We start from the raw sequence: 20504 nt of genomic DNA, 5'->3' as shown, positions 1-20504 counted from the left end.
CAATTAGAAGCGGATACGATATGCGGCGCGCATGTAACACGTTACAAAAACTATTTCGGTTCGATACAAAACGTATTAATTAATTCCAAGATGTACCTCGGGTTCAATTAAATACACGAAGTTTGAAAAAATTACTGGTGAAAACAATTAATGCCAGTGTAAAAAAACAAAAAAAAAAAAATTCCGTCAACGCGAGAAGTTTTGCAAAATTATTTTGCGACGCAGCATGATTTTGCAGTGATAATAAAATTAAATTTCTTAGCATTCGGATAAACGCCAAGCTTCGTTCTGTTTCATATTTTTTGTTGTGTTTTGTTTGTTTTTCTATCTCTATCGCGCGTACCTAGTCAAGGCTCGATGGATCGGTAGTCGAAAGATACAAGTTGGAACGACGACAGCCGAGTTAGTTTCTTAACTTTAAAGGGGAGCGAAAAGAAAAAGGATACAGAGAAGAAAAACGTTAGAAACGCAGCAGGAGGCTGATGGCCACTTGAGTCGCACCGAAGGCGAACCTCAGAATTGGTACTACTTTATTTTTCAGTTGCTACGGTGGTGGATGCTTGTGGTATAAAAACAAAAAAAAAAAAACAAAAAAAAAACAAAAAAAAAAAAAAAAGTTTGAAAATTTGCCAAGAAAAAAAGCTCGAATACCGGGTGTTGTATACGCGCACATACGCACGATATTATCCCAAGGTTCACCAGCTCTGTCGAACGATTCGCGAGCTACGCGACAAAGAAAAAAAAAAAAAAAAACAAAAGTTGAAACAAAAAAAATAAAAATCGACAGGTGCGACGTAAATTATTTTTTGCAAGCACTGCGAAAATTTGCCTTGCGCATAATTTGCGTCGAGTTGAATAAATTAATATGAATTACCGACTGAATGTATCATTTATTATCACCGGTGACAACAGTGAGGTGAATTTTTTTTTTTTTTTTCTTTTTTTTTCGTTCCAAATCGAGACCAGATTTCTAACAAGTATCTTATAAATCCCTGCGACGACCGTTAAAAGACGCATTTCCTTCGTTTTTTTTTTTTCTTTTTTATTCGCGAGGTGGGTGAATAGAAATTTTTTTCGTAAGAAAATAAACAATTCCGCGCATGTGCCTACATAAAATTTATGACTTCGATTTACGAGAGCATTCACTGATCGGTATAAACTACGAACGTCCTAGATGGAAAAATCGACTCAAGCAACAATTCCGATGGAATTGACAGACGTTATCCATCTATCACATATCAAACACATGCAAACCGCGTGATTCAACCCTATATAGTAGAAGCAACTCATACACGCGTGATGATGATGATGATGATGATGATGGTGCCGAAGACCCAGGGACAATAATTATTATCCTGACGATATTTGCTCACATGAAAATATATCAAGTGCTACAGCATAGATCGTACACGTGCATGAAGTAAGTAAATCAGTGACTACTGAATTGATTCGAGGGTTCTTCTTTCCAGCCCTTTGACGATCGGTTGCACAGCAGCGGCTCGTTAGCAGTGTTAGGTTTTTATTTTTTTTTTTTTCTTCCCTCCTCCTTTTTTTTCACCACACAAATTGGCAGGCGCCGTTGATCAGCCACTTGATTCGTCGAATTAAAGGACGGTTCCACGTTTCGTTTCAACTCGCTGTTAATAAATAACGCATAGGTATAGAGGAAAAATTCCAAACGAGCGATTATTGTACGGAAATTTTTTACACGATATTTTGGAAAATTTTTAAATGAATAACACGTTTTTGTTCTTTGAAACAAGCCAAACGTTTCAAAAGACACAAGTTTCGAATAATCTCACACGTTTGGAATTTTCCAACAGCGTTCTTTTTGACGAATTGTATGGAAAGGAAAAGAAAAAAAAAAAAAACAAAAAGAAAAAAAAATGAAACACGTTTTCTTTCGTCTTTCACGAGTGGATTACTATTGCCGATGTAATATTATTTATCGAATCATTAACTGCGACGTGTGTCGAGAGATTTTTCAAAATTCTCGCCGCTCCTTTTTCATTCAAAACCGATACACCGCGGAGTGTGCAAAAAATGACAAAAAAAGAAACACTCCATGTAGGCGTGATAAATCACGGACAAGCCATGGATGCCCGTGGTCTTACTCGAGTTATAGATATCTCGTCGTCACCGTGGAAATAAATCGTTTTTGCAATATGAATTCGTGGCAGACCTAATTTTTGTCCCTCTTATTTTTTTTTTTTTTTCCCGCGTCACAACCGCGACGACTTTTTTCATCGTCGCGGTCTTTGTACGACTTTCAAATGAAAACCGATGAAAAGGAAGAATAAAAAAAATTAAAAAAAATAAATAAATAAAAAATTACGCTCATACACGTAAATGTGGAAAAATTTACGACACCGAAATCGAGACTCGCCTATGCCGACTCATTTGCGCACTTCCTGCTGAAATCTGGGACGGGGGAGAATTGAGGGCTGAAATTTATCGAAATGACGGAGCGACGACGCACCGTGGGTGAAAATTTTTCCTCCCTACCCGGACGAGCCGAGTGTAATTAACCAGCATCAGCTGAACGGGGAACGGTGGGCTTGTCAAAATATGATGTACGACCCCCGTCAATATTCAACGTTCTGACCCACCGTTTGTACTATCGACACCCGCAAACACAGTGCAGGCTTGATTCTTCCACGAGTCGATCTAGGCCATGATTAAATCAGTGCCGATTGACGATCAGCCCTAAAATGCTGCCACGCATGGATCGCTGGATTCAAACTGTATTCGCGGTACATGAAATATCCCAGTATTTTCATTAGCAAGCTTTCGTTTTTACAGGGGTAAATAAAACGGGGGGGGTTCGAAGTTGTCTGTAACACGCAATTTGTCTATTGAATAAAATTTTCCAAAGTTCGATTATGGGGCAAACGTAAGGAGCCCTTTAAAAAAAACTCGTCGTTTTACGTCTCGGAAATGATTCGGAAGGATTCTAGTTAGCGAAATATTGACGAGATGATCTTTTCTCCGAGTATCATGTATTTGAAAAATGAGCGATTTATCCTAGCGAATTTCAATCTCGACGAATAAATATCCAAGCAATGATCGGTTCGTAAAAAAACAAAAATGAAACTGACAAGCGAGTTGTTTCCTGTGCTACTGTAATATATGCAATGCATTACGCAGAGGTTGAATAATAATTTTAATGAAAATACGTCCGTTTGAGATTAACTTTTAATCTCACCGCTCCACAAACTCCAAATGAAACCACGCAGTGCGGACGACTCGAGTTACACTCTCAACTCCGTCAGCGGTTCGAAGTTCAGCCATGCAGCGTTATTTATTTCCACATGCAGGATGGGAATATAATAATATGCAGTCAGATGTGCAAATTAAGCTTATATTTTATTCGCCGTATGTATACGTATACCCGTAAATACACGGGTCAGCCGAGAACGTCGCCGACCGCAAATTCCGCGACATTTATTTTTCATTTCATTTCTTTTTTTCCCTTCATTTTGCGTATAATATGCCTAAATTTTATCATCCATGCCACGATTTCATCTCGCTCCAATTTTTCCTCCAATTGTAGCGGAATAGTTGAATAACGTAGGATGAAATTCGCACGAGTATGAGAATTCAGGAGGTTCAGGTGCTGTCTTGATTGTTATTTTTTTCACGTCTTTCGTTACAAAGCGGTCGCGAATTCGTAAACATATGTTTACCCCCCCCCCCCCCCCCCCCCCCCATCCATCCTCGAGAAAAGAACACCTGCCCTTTTTTTTACACACCTTATATACCTATTTACTTTCATTCTCCAGTTGCGAATATCATCTTCCCTTGTTCAAGAGGCGCGAATATTAGATCGGTACGAGACGTGCAAGCTCGCTGCTGCACCGCGTCTTCCCCACGGATTTACGGCGTCTGAATCTTGGACGTATCGTCTGAGTCTTTCCCTCGAGTGTGTTCCGGAGTCGGTAAATTCGTCGCGCGGTGTGATCAGGTCTGCCACCCTAAACGATGGTATTCCGATAGTTCCGCGATTCTTGCGAATCGGATAGAAAGAGATCGAGACAGAGAGAGAGAGATAAAGAGGGGTGGAGTTTGACGGGTCAGCCGTTGGAGCTGGTTGGTGGAACTTTAAAGATAGGCTATCTACGTCGAAAAGGTGGTCACAGCCTTTGGTCAAATATTTGACTCGTTTTTTGTCTTAATCGTGCAGGGCGATGTTGACACGGCCGGATTCTAAGGTCCAAAGAGCTTTCCACTATGGCTTAAAGCGCGAGGCGACTTGTTTCGGACGATGGTCGCCGACGGAGTAGAAAAAAAAAAAAAAAAAGGTATAAGAAGAGTGATAGAAAGAGGGGAGGAAAAAAAGTTTCAACCGCGAAAGCTCGCATTGGGTAACAAAATACGATGCACGGAATATTTAGGCTCGGTATAAGTCACGGTGTGAATCGTGATTCTAAAGCGTGACTGGAGAGCGTCAAATTTACTCTCCTCTATCTTCTATCATCGAGAGCTGATACCAGCCCTACAGACTCCGATTGTGAATGCCTCGCCTATGCATAGGACCAGACCATGCGTGTTCGTCTGTCCAGATAACGAACAATCAACAAGCGACAATCCGTCGACTGTCCTGCGCAACGGGCGACCAGCAATTCCATCAGAAACAGTACCGACTGACCGAGTATAACGTCAGGCACATATATACGGAGTGAATTGGTAACAACTGAACGGTTTAATGCGCATGCGCTGCAATCTGAGAGCGATAGCAATTGTTTTGTCGGGGTGACCAACGTTTTTCAGGTTATATAAATCGCGGCGAACCGTCATCTGTACTTCAGAATGTTGGTAGCCGTGACGAAACAATTTCTCGTGCTCTCGAGTTTTAGCGCATGCGCATTGAACCGTTCAGTCGTTAGCAATTCGCTCTGTACGTAAAGTAAAATGCATAAATGCCTTAACCTTCTTACGAATTATGCGACAATGCATCCCATTTTCTCACGTCATCTTCTGCATCGTCGGTCGTTGTCACATAATCCGTATGAAATTGTGCTCGCATTTTGTTTCGGACCGAAAACAAGTTAGCCGTAAGATCAAGTCATTTATGCGTCTTACTGTAGGTACCTAAATTTGAAAAATGAAAAATTTTCAGCACTCCCAATGTGGCAAAATGAGACGAAGTAACGCGTGGGTTTATTCTCACCGAAGACCGAAAACAGCTGATGGGGGTTGCTAAACGGCAATAAGAGTATCTCGGTTTCACGGTTAATCTGGACTGCTAATATTATCCGTCAATTCGCATCCACACGCTTCGTCAAATCGACGAGACTATGATTCAGCCTGCAGTTCCCCGGTGGATTTGCAAGCTGAATACCGACCAGGTCTAGGACTTCGTGAAGTACATTGCACTTGTGCACTGTTCCGCTCGTATTATAGACGGCATCAGTCCGGTATGACACATAGACTGCCTTCGGGTTGGTGTATGGAAACGCAATTCCCCATGCGGCGCATTGTTGCCTTCATGTTTACGTGCTTGTGTGTGTTTGTAGGATGCGGTTATACAAGGATTGTCGGCTCGCATCGGTCAGTTTCAATTCCGGAATACAACCTTCAAACTGATAGTCACTGATCCCTAAATTAGAACCAGCTGAAACGCTTAAACGGGTCTTTTTGAAACGTGTGAATTGTTTCGAGGCATGGACTGAACTGGTCCACGTGGTTCTCGATCGGATGAAAAACCAAGTTGGTGTCTTGTTGGGGTGAACATTATAAAAGGACACGTGAATTATCATCTGATTTTCTGGATACATTGATGCATCTTTTTTTAAATTCCACTAGATACACTAACCTCGTTTTTCATTGGAGCAAGAACCGTAAGAATTGATGTCCAGGAAGAAGGTATCCATAAGCGATTTTGCAGTTTGCCCAACCGCTAACTCAACTTTGGTGTAAAAACCCCGCAACTTTTGAAACTCTTACTTCGAGCTGAATGGCTATTGAATTAAAATTGATAAACTTCCATCCTGTTCTCACTTTTTCATGAAATATTCAGGTGCAGTTGCATAATTATTCTATATCAAACGATAATTCCTACCAAAAACCAGTGAGGAAAGAAGGACGCACCGTGTACCGCGTATATAAATCTGCTTAGGTGTCTGGGAGAAAAGTCCTCTTGAGAGAAAGTACGGATGCCCTGATTAATGGTGTCTCCAAAGCCTTTTGTGGCGAGCTTTTGATCCAGCTTGCTTGAAACAGTCGGAGTACAAGAAGGTCGAAAAATTTTTGGATTCGGATCTTCCTCGGGATAAGAGTAAGACGAGTGAGGATGAGGCTGACATTTGCAGCGCGGAGCGGCGGTGTGACGTAAATCAGTATGTCAGCTTTAAGGTCCCCTTCTCTATCTCATCAACCCTCCTCTTCTCAGGAGCGAGCGGTTTTCCTCTTGAGAAGCACGAGATAATATTGAGATCTTGCGAAAACGTTCGCCCCTCTATATCTCTCTTTCTCTCTCTCTCTCTCTCTCTCTCGCTATCTCGCCTCTCCCCTTATCTTACGGAGCTTTCGCCAGGTGTGTAGACTAATTTGCTACGGATCAATCTTACGTGGGTATAATTGAACATGCGCGTATATACGTGTATGTATACATATAATACGTAATTTCGAAGGTGTGAAAATTTTTGCGTCAAAATTTAACCGGTGTTTCGAAATTTCAGCGCAATTAAATTCCTCGGATAAACATTACAAGTGAAAATCTCACGGATACTTTGTGACTTGTAAAGTAGCGATACTCAGAAACTGAATTCGAGGTAAGATCTTCGAGGAGAAACCGGCGGGTAGTTGAAGCGAGCGAAGATGAAGTAGGTACTACTCCGAATACAAGAGGCCAGAGGGAAATTCTCTTTAGAGACGTTTTCAGCCCCTCAGGGAATACCAAATTATTTTATTTAGGAGCTAACGAAGTGGAAAAACAATAGACAGCTCGGTTGTTAAGCGTGCCTAGCTCTCTGCCCTCTTCGTTTGGTATTTTGACTTTCCCTTAATTTCACTCAGGTATTCACGGTCGGGTTTGTTACGCAAGGAACTGGAGCTCGGCTTCGTCGCTACACGATTTTTACCAAAAATCTTCTTCATGTGCGTTTAGATTAGTTTAGTCACTAGCGTGCCTGACTTCCGGCAAAATCTACCGGCTCTCAATTTTTTGTAAGCTATTAACAATTTTTCGACTCTACGATCAGATTAAATCGAACGTTTTGAAAGATTCACCATAGAAATGAGAAGAACACAAAATCTAAGACCGACTTTTAACTACGTTGTTGGTTGAGGTTCCGAGAGATGGATTTCAGGAGGCTCAAGTTAGTAACGTCAAGGTAATTGAAACGTCAGGAATAAAATCATTCCCGTTTATCATGGTCTACAAAATTTCAGACGCTCCTAGAGGCGTGAAGTAACGATGTCCTCTAAACATGCATTGTTGCAGTAACGTAACTAACTTCATCCTCACAGAATTTCACATGACTAAAATTGAGAACGATTCTCATTAGACTCACAAACGCGCAGGCAACTATGCATTATTCAGTTTGCAGATTTAGCAATAATAATTGTGACACGCGTCCTTGACTACTTCCTGCCCTCTTCGCTCCGCGGGCAAAGGCGAACAAGGAGAGAAACATCATGACGAAGCATCGTGAGGATATCGTACGCGTGGATGCAGGTCAGAGAACGGACGCAGTACGCTTCAGCCGTCCAGGTTTATAAAAGATAGAAAACGGTACAACAAATGCCTCCGCGATAAGCGAATTTGCTACGCGTGCGCGATTACTCGTTGACCCCACCACGGTGTCAAAGTTCACACCGACACGCGCCGTGGGGTTTTGTTAGCTCTAGCGTAATGCGATTGCAGTGAAACAACAACGATTCCAGCAATTCCCTGACTCAACACACCGCACTGCACAGTGCGAAACGTCGTCGGCTGGCAAACCCGTGCATAATGCATAACGAAAATCCACCGAGTGCAGATAAATTCATTCAGCTGTTTCCGATAAAGGTTCTACAGGTGTTACAATATGAAATAAACCTGTTTTTTAGACCACCGTTGAGAGTATCCACCGGCCTTCAAACACTGCCAACGAATCTCGTTACATCAAAGCTACCACGCCACTGCAACGTACCAAAAGCCAAACGTACCTCCACGTTTCGCGTCAAATTGCATTAACACACCAATGTGAAGTTGGAAAAGACGGAGAGCGGCTCGAAAAGCGACTATAACGCGATGTACGAGTCACGGCTGAGCGAGATGACTTTAATGGGTCCGAGATACACCGCGTGTGACGTAGATACATACACTGTATCTCGAGCTTCCGGCAAGGTTTATAGTCAGATAAAAATTGACTGTAATGGGACTAATGCGCACGTGGGTTGCAATGGTGTTCAAGTGGTGTCGTTAAATGGCGAAAAAAAAAAAACACGAGCGGGTCGTGCAATCCTCCGGTCTGTTCATTCGGGCGGATATATGGTAGACAAGCCGTACGGTGGAAGCAAGTCGTCTATTCGATGACGAATAGACGATCATCGACGTCGTGAAGGCTCTTTGAACACCGCGACTGGTGAGGTGTGGGTTCACGCTTCGTCTTACGTCACAGCCGGTTGAAAACTCGAGCGACATTCTTCATTCTACGAACTCGTTTTCACCCATTCATGTATGTCTACAAATCCCAGCTTCCCTATTTGCGAGGCGTTATAAGGTATACCTGTACATGCGACGACTCTACGACGCAGAACGAAGCTGTTTCTGGTGGTGAGTCGGAATATTTTTCGCATCGAGAAACGCGATCGTGTTTCAACGCTCCGTGCGGTTTCCCACCCGTTAATACATCCACGGGCAAGATTACAGCTTAACGAGTACTATCCGCACCGTTTCAGAAACGGGACAAGACTGCAGTTAATGTTATGCTCTGGAAAACAGAGATGCATTTCTTAAGAAGAAAGTCTATTCAATTTCATTACCCTAGACTCGTATCATCCAGTGGTAAGTTAAACCGTATCTATAATTCTTGACTCGAAACTGGTTTGTTTTACGAAACACATTTTGGCGATTGAATTAAAATTGAGGCGTCGATCTCCTTTACGCTTTTCAAAACACACGAGAAGATGCTAATCGTTGGTAGTAAGTATAATGAACTGTTTACAGTCCGCTCAAATGACACTATAACACACTGAGACGGCGCCGCAGGTCCTGTTTATGCACAACAAATTATAACCACTCGTTTATATCGAGTGAGACAGGTTTAACCGCATTGCAACTCCGCAACCAGCTCCTCGAATAACGCGTGCAAGAGAATCGAGTGAGGTGATCCGTGGAGGCAGCGATTTCCCAACAGTTATGGTTGTTTGTCGGGACAAATTGGAAGTCGTTAAATTCAATTTTCATTTACTTCCATTTTTTTATGTCGACTTAAGAGATTCTTAGAACCATAAATGTAACGAAGGATATCGCCTCTCGTTGCATCCTACGTAAGTCATCCGATCTTCAACGCTTCTTCGTCTAAGAGAGCACGCCTCTGACGGCTACGTAGACGGGACTAGCTGGAGGACGATAACGGAGCAGAAAGCTACTCGTAAATTATTTCCGAACAAACGAGGGAAGTCGATCCCCCAGTGCAACGCTCTGTGACCCGTCTATGGTTACGGCACTGTGTCATCTCTCATCCCATAGTCTTGTGGGATATTACGGCATTGTGGCAGGCTCGCATATTCAGAAACAATACAGTCTACTCCCCAAGCAGAGATCCAGCGTATCCTGCTTTCAGCCTGTCCGGTAATTGAGACACTTGCGATTCAACTTGACGGCATCTCTTTACCCGAAAATGTCGTTAGCTAACGTTATTTCAAACCTGATCTGACCGAGGGTATATACGAAGAGTTAGTTTTACGTCACTAACTTCAACGTGATATTAACGAATAAAATGTTTAACACTAGAACTACCGGGGTAAAATGCAACATAAAATACAAACTTTCAAATGAAAATGTAAGACCAGTCTAATAAGACAAAAATAAAATTCACTAGATTACTGCTTTAGTTATCGTTGTAAATGTCATTACATGATCGGGAAAAAAACGAAAGTTCAACATGAACTAGAAATTTTAAAATAAAATTGTAAGATAAGTAATTTTTACTGGTATGATAGTTCCAGTGTTAAGTACCCAGTCACTGGTCCTCCTGTCCTTTTTACAATTAATATCTGGAAACTGCGACGTTTAGTAAGTACGTGTCGCTAAACTACTACGCTTACATCATTCCTATATTTATCGGCATTGAGGAGCTTTTAAACACGATGAATCACAGTGAATCACGAGGGGAGTCGATTGACGCCGTGATGTTGAAGCTCTGATGATATGGATAAAAAAAAAAGTCACTTTTTATCCTGAACTGGTCCCTTTCGCTTACGATTTATTACCTTCGATACTCAGGCTATTAATGCGGAGCTAATTGAGAACCCCGTCCGCGCGTGACTGTCATCGCGATTAAGAACCAATTGGCAAGGTCTTCCGGTGTCGCTTACCCCACTGCGTATTATCGTAACTTGGGCACGGATAGAGACGCGCTGCGTATCCGCAAACCGTTGCGAAATTATAACAGGATATATATTATACCGTCTACGTATACCTGTACACTTGGCCTGAGATCAACGCGATCAACACGAACCGCAAAGCGAGGATCGAGACACCCAGTCAGACGGGATCAGGATCTTTGTCCTTACGCCCTTGAAGTTTCTACGAACCAGAGACGCCGAGGGGCTTCAACCCCGATGAAAACGAGTCCTTCTTCTTCTTCTTCTTCTTCTTCTTCTCCTTCTTATTCTCTTTCATCGCCGGGCCGAGAAAATGAGTCGTGCAAAGAAAAGTAAAAGAGAATAAAAAAAAGTAATAGTTCTTCAATGGTTGCCATTAAGTGTTACCTCCTCGGAGCATTCAGTGAAACACTTTTTTCATTTCGGTACCAGCGACGTAATGAGCAAGAGTCCGAATAGTCGGCAAAACTGTTCAGATACTTGCCAAACTTTTTTTCCTCTTTTACAACACCTCGCCGAGCTATTAAATATATAATATACATCGGTGTATTATGACGTGGTGTCCAGTAAAAAATCCGTAACAAATTCAAGGAGATTTCTAGGACATTTTCAGATTATTCAAGGACATTAAAAATATATTTCCAGGACACAAGAAAATTCAAAGATAGTTTCCAGGACTTTTGAAGGACAAGCAAAATTCAAGGACATTTCCAGAACCACTGGCGAGCATATAATGAGTTGCACAGGGTATCATCGGTCCTCCGATTGCATAATTTCACACCCCAAAAACAATTCAGCGAATTATCGAAATACGCAGAACATACGCCGGAAGTTTGCGTAGCTGTGACAGAGGGAATTGCCAATTATACTACAACAAAACAACCGACCAACCGACCAACCGACCGATCGACCTTCATCACGCGTACTACTTATTTACGAATTTGGTATTCCGCAACTGTACCCGCGACTAACGCGTTAGTAGCCTGAATACTTTGTGCGGAATATCGAGTGCCATCGAAACGTTTGATGTGCCAATCACTGGTCAACGAGAACGAGTGGGGGAATGATGGATTTTTTTTAATACGCAATTGACAGCTACTGGAGCATTGATTTACTCATCACTGGGTATAAACGGTTTTTTCACCGGGTAATTATATACAGAGGACGAGGTACGGCACTAATTAGACTGCACGATTCTTGGGTTAGGATTGAATTAAATCCGGTGGATTTCCGACGCGAGAAAATGATAAATCTGGTGAGTTTTTGGGGGAGGAGGGTGGACAAGGAGCAGCCTGTTATCTAACGTCAAGCCCAGTTCTCCATGGCTCCGCAAATCTGCACTATATTACCGAACGATAAAACGCCGGTTGAAGTTTGGTTACACGTGGCGATGCTCCCGGGTCCCGTTCCACTCCCAGGAGAGCGTCCCTGAACCCTGGATCCTGAATCCTCAGTCCCGAATCCAGAAGGTTCACCCGGATATCTTAAAACGAGGGTTTAAAGTTATAACTTAGGATTAAATGGTCTTGGTGTTCCGCGTAACTCTCATCCGTATCTCTTGGGCTCGTGGCGGCACTCGGCTCGCCTTACCTCAGTGGCTTGCCTCCTCCGTTCCGTGCCATCCCACACCATTTCATTCCGGTATCACTGTTTCTGATTTCTGTCATTGGGACAGGCTCACCTGGACCAGAACCTCAAGGTCGAAAATGTGTAACGAGATTCGCTACATTCCGGAAAAAAATCACTACCGTCGCGAGGAGAAGAGTCGAGATACGTTTTTCCCTCTGTCCTGGCATTTGAAATTAGATAGTCCTGAAGGACTGGAGCGTCTCGAGGGAGTTTTATTCATAAGAAAATCTTATTGTCCCAGTTTATTAGCCCTTTCGAGTATAATCAGGTAAAATTCAGGTGAGACGGACTCGCGAGCCGTGTCGTATAACTAGCGGCAGTCAAAGTAAAGACGGTCGTAAGACGCAAACACCAATGCTCGGTCGCAAAACCTAGGAAATTCAGTTTGAAGGAATATTGTACATCGCAAGATGTTTCTTCTCGAACGATGTGACGAGTGAAACAGTTCACACCCACCAACAAATGCCTACGAAAAAAGATCGTAATCATGGTTCTACTCACTTTGGTTGAATGTGATTGAGACTGCCGATGGTGGGATTGTGGCTGTAGTCCTCGCCGCTGATCTTGACTACGCCATCGTCGACGTTCACGTTGTAGCCGTTTTCGGCGATGTCGACGAGGTCAGCGAAGTCGTCGTGAACCTCCGGCTTATCGGACTTCACCGATTTCAGTGCATTTTCGGAGGGCGTCTTGTCACCCTTGGAGGACTGGGCGGTTCCAGCGGCGTCGAAGCTCGATATTTCCTTGCTGGCGTTTGGCCGCTGCAAGAACTTCCTCCGGAAGCTATTGTAGACAGTTTCTTGATCCGGATCATCGCCTATTCTAACCCTACCGTGACTCGGAACCAAATGGTGTCCGCTGTACCCGAGGTCCATCTGAAGGTCGACGACGAGGAGGAGCGTGAAGAGAATTGCAAGAGCGCTAAGCCCGAGGATGAACCTCTCCCGAAGCCTGATCATCCTGATGGTTATCTTCATGATTGAATCTTTGGTCAGCCTAGACATAGGAACTTTGTCTTTACCGTTGTAAATCGGCGCTATATCGCCGGACTCGAAACCGTCTTCGGAAGACGAAGTAGAAGAGGAATTACGTTCGGAAGGTGACGCCGATCGACCCGATTCCACCACCTCGACGGACACTAATTTTTCACTAAACTTATTTTCACCACTCTTAAACACACGAGCCAAGTCCAAGTCAGGTTCGCAGAGGCACTCGACGCCCTTTTCGCCGGATGATAAAACGGAACTTGAACTATTACCGATACTCCGCGAATCTATCGAAGCTCGACGTGTCTGCAGGGGCGAGTTAAGCTCGCTAAATTCAATCCTATCCAGTAAAACCTCCCAGTCTATGGTCTCGTTCGACGCACTTCTGTTGCTACGACCCGTCGTCGAGTTGACAGGGCCGAAACTAAAGTCCAAGCTAAACTTTGAGTCGTCGTTCGAAGATACCGACGGTTTTCTTTCCTCGTTAAAGTCTCCGCTCAACGATATCTCAACCCCCTCTTCTCCTTCTTCTACTTCCCTCTCAACTCTTAAGGGGTTACCTTCCTTCGAAGGAATCCGGTCACCGGGTGCTGGCTTCGGATTATCGGCGCAAAGTGAGGAAAGGTGATCAGCGGGTCGAGTGTCTTCCTCGCTGACGGAAGTTTCCGTGTAAAGTAAGACTGGAAACCGATCCGAAGAAGCCGACTCCCCACCGCAGTCGCGTTCCTTGGTGTTCGTGCAACTGTTGAATTCTGCAACTCTGCATTTTATTCGCTTAACTAAAAATTCGTTTTCTGCCTTGGACGGCGACGAACGACTGCTAGCCCGTGTCGACTGGAGTCTAACGTCGTTATCAAAGACCTCGGGGTTATCGCGAATCAAACGTTCCCGTGGCCTCTGAAACGACAAGGCGTCTTCTGGCGGCGGAGAAGATTTCAACTTGCCCGCTGCAGCGGCTCCCCCGCGTCCCTTTGCTCGGACCAAATCCTCCTCGCCCGATCTCGATTCCTCAAATATTTGCGAACCCGAGTTCAACCCTTCGAAATTTCTCCGATTAACCTCCGGTGTCCGAAGAGTCGACCTTCTGGCCTCACCGCCAGGAATGCTGGACCGAATTTGGTCGGACAACCTCGACCATACGGGAGGAACGTTCTGGCGTTCCAAGGTCTCCTGACTCTCAGTTCTCCCAACGCAGAAATCAGGAACAAGCTCGTTTCTCCCGAACTTCTCCAACCTCCTGCGAAGCAATGCGCGCTCTTCGAGAAGTCTGAAGTTGTCTTCGGACCTTATAAGCTCGTCAACGTCCTCTACGGACACGCTTTTCGAGCTGGTATGACTCTCGACTTCCCGAAACAGCCTCGATCCACCGGTTATCGGCGTTTCCGGTCTCGGAAGCCTCGGACTGGCCCCGGCCGAGGACGGCTTCTCCGGTTCCGGTCCTCGGTCCGGATGATGATTTTCCTCTGTCTCCCTTCCCTGCTCCTTAGCCTCGCGATTTGCCTTCTGCACCTTGAGCCAATTCGAACGCCTCAACGAGTTTCTGGTCAGCCCCTGATCGCCGAGGGGTCTTTTCCGCGATCTTTTCCTCCTGAGAGGAGCCACTGGACGTTCCTCGCTCTGGACGCTTCCCAAGCTGTCGGAACTCTTGCTGGAAAGCAGCTTTCTCCGGAGGAGCAGCGGACTCTTCTGGATGTTCCTCACGAGCCTTTCGCAACCCTCGGCAATGTTCTCTCTCGACGACTTGACGAGACGCTTAAGGAACGAATCGTTCCTCGACAACTTCGCCGCCCTCTGGGCTTCGTGGTTCACGCTCAGTCTGTCAACCTTGTCCACCCCCTCGTCCCTTGGCACCGACGAAACTAACTCACAATCCACTGATCTCTCGGGACGATCGCCTTTGCTGACCACTATCCTCTTCGACGGTTTTATCCTGTCGCTCAAGCTCAGCTTTAGCCTTCTTCTACTCTTCCCGCATCCTGCGGACTTCGACTCCCCGTCTTTGACAACCACCGAATTGGCTATTTCCTCCAAGCTCGAAAGGCTATCTCGATATGTCTGGTGGTCTGACTGTACTCTCGCTACGTTTGAACCACTTTCGTGACATTCTTCTTTATCCAGATTAATCACCAACGTAACACCGTAACAAGCCTATAAACTGTCGGGGAAATTATATTCACCAAAGTACCTTTTACGATATAGCACGTTCGGCTCGTATTTTTTTCTTCGTTTCGTTAACTTTTCGATTATGTTGTATTGTGAAAATTCAACATATGACACTTTTCATCCGTATATATATTATCTTCTTTTCAAATTCTTTTAGTTTTAAATTAGAATCTTTGGAATGCGCGGAAATGCAGTTGGTCAGCCTTTTTAGATCGGTTGATTATTACCGGAGAATTGTAATCCTGTATGAAAGTTTCGTTTATCTCGTCGCCTCCTCGCTGCAGCTCATTGTCAGCTCAACTCGTTACCTGGATCCTCGTCGCGGAGACTATTCTCTGAAAAATAAATAAAAAATAAGGATAGTTAGTTGAATCGCATATAATAAACTGGCGAGGAGTAAATAGAAAAAACTTGGAGGAAGGCATTCGCGACGCTGGTGGAAGACGGAAACCTCTTCATCTCCATTTTCGCCGCCCTGTACTCAAATACCCCAGATAGCAACACATAAAATCTCTATTTACAAGGTATGTATGTACACAAATAGTGCCTAACTGCCGTTCGCTCGCATCTTTGTGGTTATCACCCAACAGTTATCGTTAAAAAGTGCACAAGAATTCCGGGAGCCCACGATTCAAGATATCGGACTTCGATTCAGAGGTCGATTCTTACTGAGATTTCACGATCTAAATTTACGAGATATGCAGATACGCGCGTGTCTCTATGATGGGGGATTTTGATAAGAAATTCTTGCCCTCCTTTAAGAGAGGAAAAAACAAGGAATTTCTCATACGGAAAATCCGTAGTTTGGCGTTTTGAATGTGCGTTTATAAATTTGTGGTGTTTACATCAAATTTATGCTTTGGAAATATTAATTTAGGTTAAAAAATTTGAATGACTTTTTTTTTTTTTCATTCAAATCAATATTTGTGGGTTTCAAAAAGTGGGAGTAAAAAACTAGAATGACTGTTTGATAAAAGGACCAAATTGTCGAATTTTTAAAGACGTGAAAATCTAATTCGTACAATTATCAAATTGTGGAAAGCCCGAGTAAAGTAAATTGAAAATTTAGGAAGTCCAAATACAGATATATATATAGGCAAAATATAGAAAGATCAAAACCATATACTCAAGACGAATTCTGACCACTCTACTTTTTTACGTCTCAGTACTTGAACTTTCTACATTTTTAAATTCTACAAAGTAAATTTTCGTCTAGTTAAAAATACGATATTGTGGCCCTTCAATTTTTTCATCATTCTATATTTTTAAATTCTCGTAAAGAGATTTGATATTCCGATTGAAATCGCATCAATTCGAGGCTTCGTTTCAAGTTATTTTTATTTAGATACTTGTTTTCAGACATCGATAAATAACCGAAATCGCGTCAACTTGAAGATCGACATTTCGCAACATAAATTCAAGGTTATCATCAGCAACAGCAGCAGCAGCAGCAGCGGCGTATAGAATCAGGGATTTGATTCTGTAATACACCGCGACCAATCCACTGTCGTCTACGAGAAGATCCGCGCGGATCCACGCTCTCCGGAGCGTAAAATTGCCTTCCTGTTTCCGGATTCGAAATTCAAACAGACTTATACAAGGTAGAGATACACGGGGGGTTAAATTCTATACGCGCGATGCATTAGCCGCAGTCGAATCCGTTGACTTTACGTCATCTATACGCACGCTGTTACATATTATGTTACATATACATTCGATATGTCAAACTCTTGTAATTAACCGTCACGGTTGCGTAGTTGCACGATTGCGTACAAGATACAATTATAAATACGATAGCGTAACTTTGTTACTGTCTATCTGTAAACAGCACGCAATGTCAAAGCGTGTCGGCACGTACAAAAAATTAACGTGAGCGATTTGATTCTGATTGGAAAAGTAGGTATATGGTAAAAAAAAAAAAAAAAAAAATAAATACGAGAAAGCTGGGCGAAATTTGATTAAATTAAAACGAAGTATGAGCTAATATCGGGGGACGAGCAATAAGTTGCCTGAGAGATAGATGGAGAGATAAAAAGATAGAGGGAGAGAGAGAGAGAGAAAGGCTCGTTCGTTTCCGACGATAATTTATTACGGTGGCTCTGAAAGAATTGGAAGAAGAAGGTGGCGCAAGTTGATATTGTGATAAAAAGCGATTCCCTTCCCCGCATCGAAAGTTGTTTGGTTGGAAATAATTTGAAAATTTCATTATACTATGTGAGGTAGGTGTGATAACGTACATTGCGCTATGTGATTGGATAGTGAACGGTGATTGCACATTTTTAGGAAAAAATTATATCATGCGCGAGTACACGAGTTTGACCAACATACACTGTAGACTCGACAGTATTGAATAAAGAAAATGACAAGAAGTATTGATTCCTCAACTCAGCAAGATCCTCGAGACGTATATTTAAGGGGTGGGTTGATGTTCCGAATTTCAAAAGTTCCGAAAGCGCCTAATTCTGAATTATTTGGTGGATAAATTTGAAGTAATGAAATTAAACTTTTACGAAACAACGAAGTTTCGAATGATCGGAAATCCGACAGCTCAAAGTTCCGAAATTTCAAGTTACGACAGAGCAAAGTTCCGAAAAGCAAAGTTCCGATAGAGCAAAATTTCGAAAATTGAAATACCATCACACAGTGCAGTTTAATCAACGAGTGGGTGCAAAAGATCAGAAAAACCGAAAATCAGAATGACCAGAATTCCGAACGTAAAAATATCGAAAATCGAAAACAAAGAAAGGTCAAATTTGTGAAATTTCACCAAGTCATAAATTCGGAATTTCGATGTTACGAATTTTTAAATTTTCTCATTTTGCATTTTCGGAACTTTGATGTATCGTCAAAGTTTGATATCTTCACTTCAAGTTCCACCACCAAAAAATTGGCAATTTGTCGCGTTCGGATCATTTAAATTCCAGAATTTCGACCCAGCTCCATACCAAAATGAAGTGGATAAACTTTACCGGGAATGAACTGAGCCACCAGAACGCTGGTACTTCTGGATACTGCTAATTATACGTAGGTGAACTCGGAGGTAAATTCACTAGGAATATAATTATATATAGGGATCGGCAAGGAGAGATTCACGGGAAGTGATGTTGATGGCGGTGGTTTCCATTTCACGTTAGGATGGACGGCGACCCAGCCACCCGTTCTGGATACCCCAAAGGCCTCCCATGTTCCTCGTACAAATCTAATCAGTCCTTTGCGAATAAACCGCCTCGCCCTGATGCTCTGTCGCACCAATTTCAAATTAACTTTCAAAATCCACACGAGATACGATGACGCGCGACTTGACAAGCGCCAGTTCATACCTGCGGCGCTATCAAAGAGTGGGAAAAAAATTTTGGAATGATTTTAACGAGCCAATTAAAGTCGCAAAGACGAATCTAAAAGCCGGGATTCACGGTGATCGATCAAAATTTGATGCAGCTTGTCTTTTCATTCTATCAGCAAGAAATGTATTGGAATAGAAAATTTAGGCAAAGAGATACATTATCATTCCAATCTTTCGTTACGATAACGTTACACTAACTTCAACATCGTGCAAATAGCGAGACATCGATTTTCAATAAGATCAATAAAATTATACGCCAAGTGTCGCAGGCGAAAAAAAAAAAAAGAGAGTGAAAGAAAGATAGTCGCTACGTTGATAAATGATAAGCTCGATGAAAAGAGATTGATTCGTTACGTGTTACACGTCGGAATTACCGGCAGTAGCTTGTAGTTTTGATCGACAGTGAAAAATAGCCGAATATTTTATTTATACACTCAATTCCCAATACATTGTACATCGGTTATTACTCGCGCGATGAATTATAACAAAGCGAATCGAATTCACAGCCAAACACTTTCTCCATCGTGAAATTTTTACACAAGAATACAAAGCATCCGCCGTATTTAGAATCAACTCGAATCAATGAATACATCGACGATTGTGATCAGTTTCCGGTGTCCATCTTGTTTCCTCTTCGTCTGATTTTCGATGCATTTAGCACAATGCGCGTACTCGCCTCTGTGAACATGTCTCAGTAAATAGGTGAAATCATGCCGCTTTGATTCTCTTTGATCAACTTGATTCACGAATTCATGGTTCCAGAGTAGCCCGACTGATGATCACCAGCAACTGAACGTGTAATTAGCGTGAAAATCACCTGACCAAACTTTTTCAAAAAAACATTCTCGATACGTTTGTGAAACTTCAAAGGCTAACGATTACGGTCAAACTCACAGAGTAACGTTAAATGGACGTATGGAACATAGTCGCGCAATGCGAAACTCAACTTCAGATCAGAGTGTTAATTAAAACGCTGGCCAAAAAAGCTGCCGACGCTTTTTCCACACGTATCATCGCGGCGGTATAAACATTTAGCTAAATGAACGTTCGACTATTACTAGCGTTTTTGAAAATTTGAATCATTATAAACGATGCTCCGAAATTTGACGCGAGTTGAAAACGATTATTAGTTTCGGTTTCTTCATTTATCTCTGTCATCTGTAGTGATGTGCGATTAATCGATTATCGATAATCGTTTTTCCTATTAATCGATTAAATAACGGTTTCGATTCATCGAAGTTTCCTCATAATAATTGTGTAGTTCATGCCTGGTCTACACGCTTTGATTACGTTGGTGCGATAATCAAGATACAGATTATTACAGGGCATCAGAAAGCGAGCGATCAATTACACGATCTGAATGAACATCAATAAATAGCCGACACTCGACTCAACCGCTCGGAAACATAACCTCTTCACGTCTATTTCTTGTCGGCACGAAGTAGTAGGAAGAAAACACTCTTCGAGTTGAATTGCCTGAGTGCGATTTGAGCGCCTCTTGCGGAAAAAAGTGAAATTTTCGCTATAATACGTAAAATAAGCAGGGCGGTGATCCTAACCTATAATCGGAAAACCGTGCTGTAAACATACTTCATAAATTCTTAAAACACGAATTTGAAGTGAGGGAAAACCGAGTAATTGCTTTTCCAACCTCAACTGACATTAATTCGTAATATGAAGGGGGGAGAGCGGGGCTTATACCGCAAGAGGTGTTTAAATCGCACCTTGACAATAGAATCCCTGTAAAACAGAGTCCGATCAATGGCCTCCATCTTGGCCGCCATTTTCTGACGAACCGAAATTGTGGCAAGTTTTAAACACGTAGCTAAGAACGTCGATGTTAGATG

General features: G+C 42.8%; 1 protein-coding gene across 1 annotated transcript in view; it reads right to left on the bottom strand.

Annotated features, from left to right (window-relative positions):
* The window catches only part of LOC124211881 (extracellular serine/threonine protein CG31145), a 48014-nt gene extending 32718 nt beyond the window's left edge, over positions 1 to 15296 (bottom strand). The window contains exon 1 of the mRNA XM_046611392.2: positions 12667 to 15296. Within this exon, the coding sequence (XP_046467348.1) occupies positions 12667 to 13169 (503 nt within the window). The 5' untranslated portion in view covers positions 13170 to 15296. The remainder of the gene's footprint in view (positions 1 to 12666) is intronic.
* Between the last annotated feature and the right edge of the window lie 5208 nt (positions 15297 to 20504).

This window comes from Neodiprion pinetum, chromosome 2 (genome assembly GCF_021155775.2).
Source record: "Neodiprion pinetum isolate iyNeoPine1 chromosome 2, iyNeoPine1.2, whole genome shotgun sequence".
NCBI lineage: Eukaryota > Metazoa > Arthropoda > Insecta > Hymenoptera > Diprionidae > Neodiprion > Neodiprion pinetum.
This window is presented reverse-complemented; position numbering and strand designations above follow the sequence as displayed.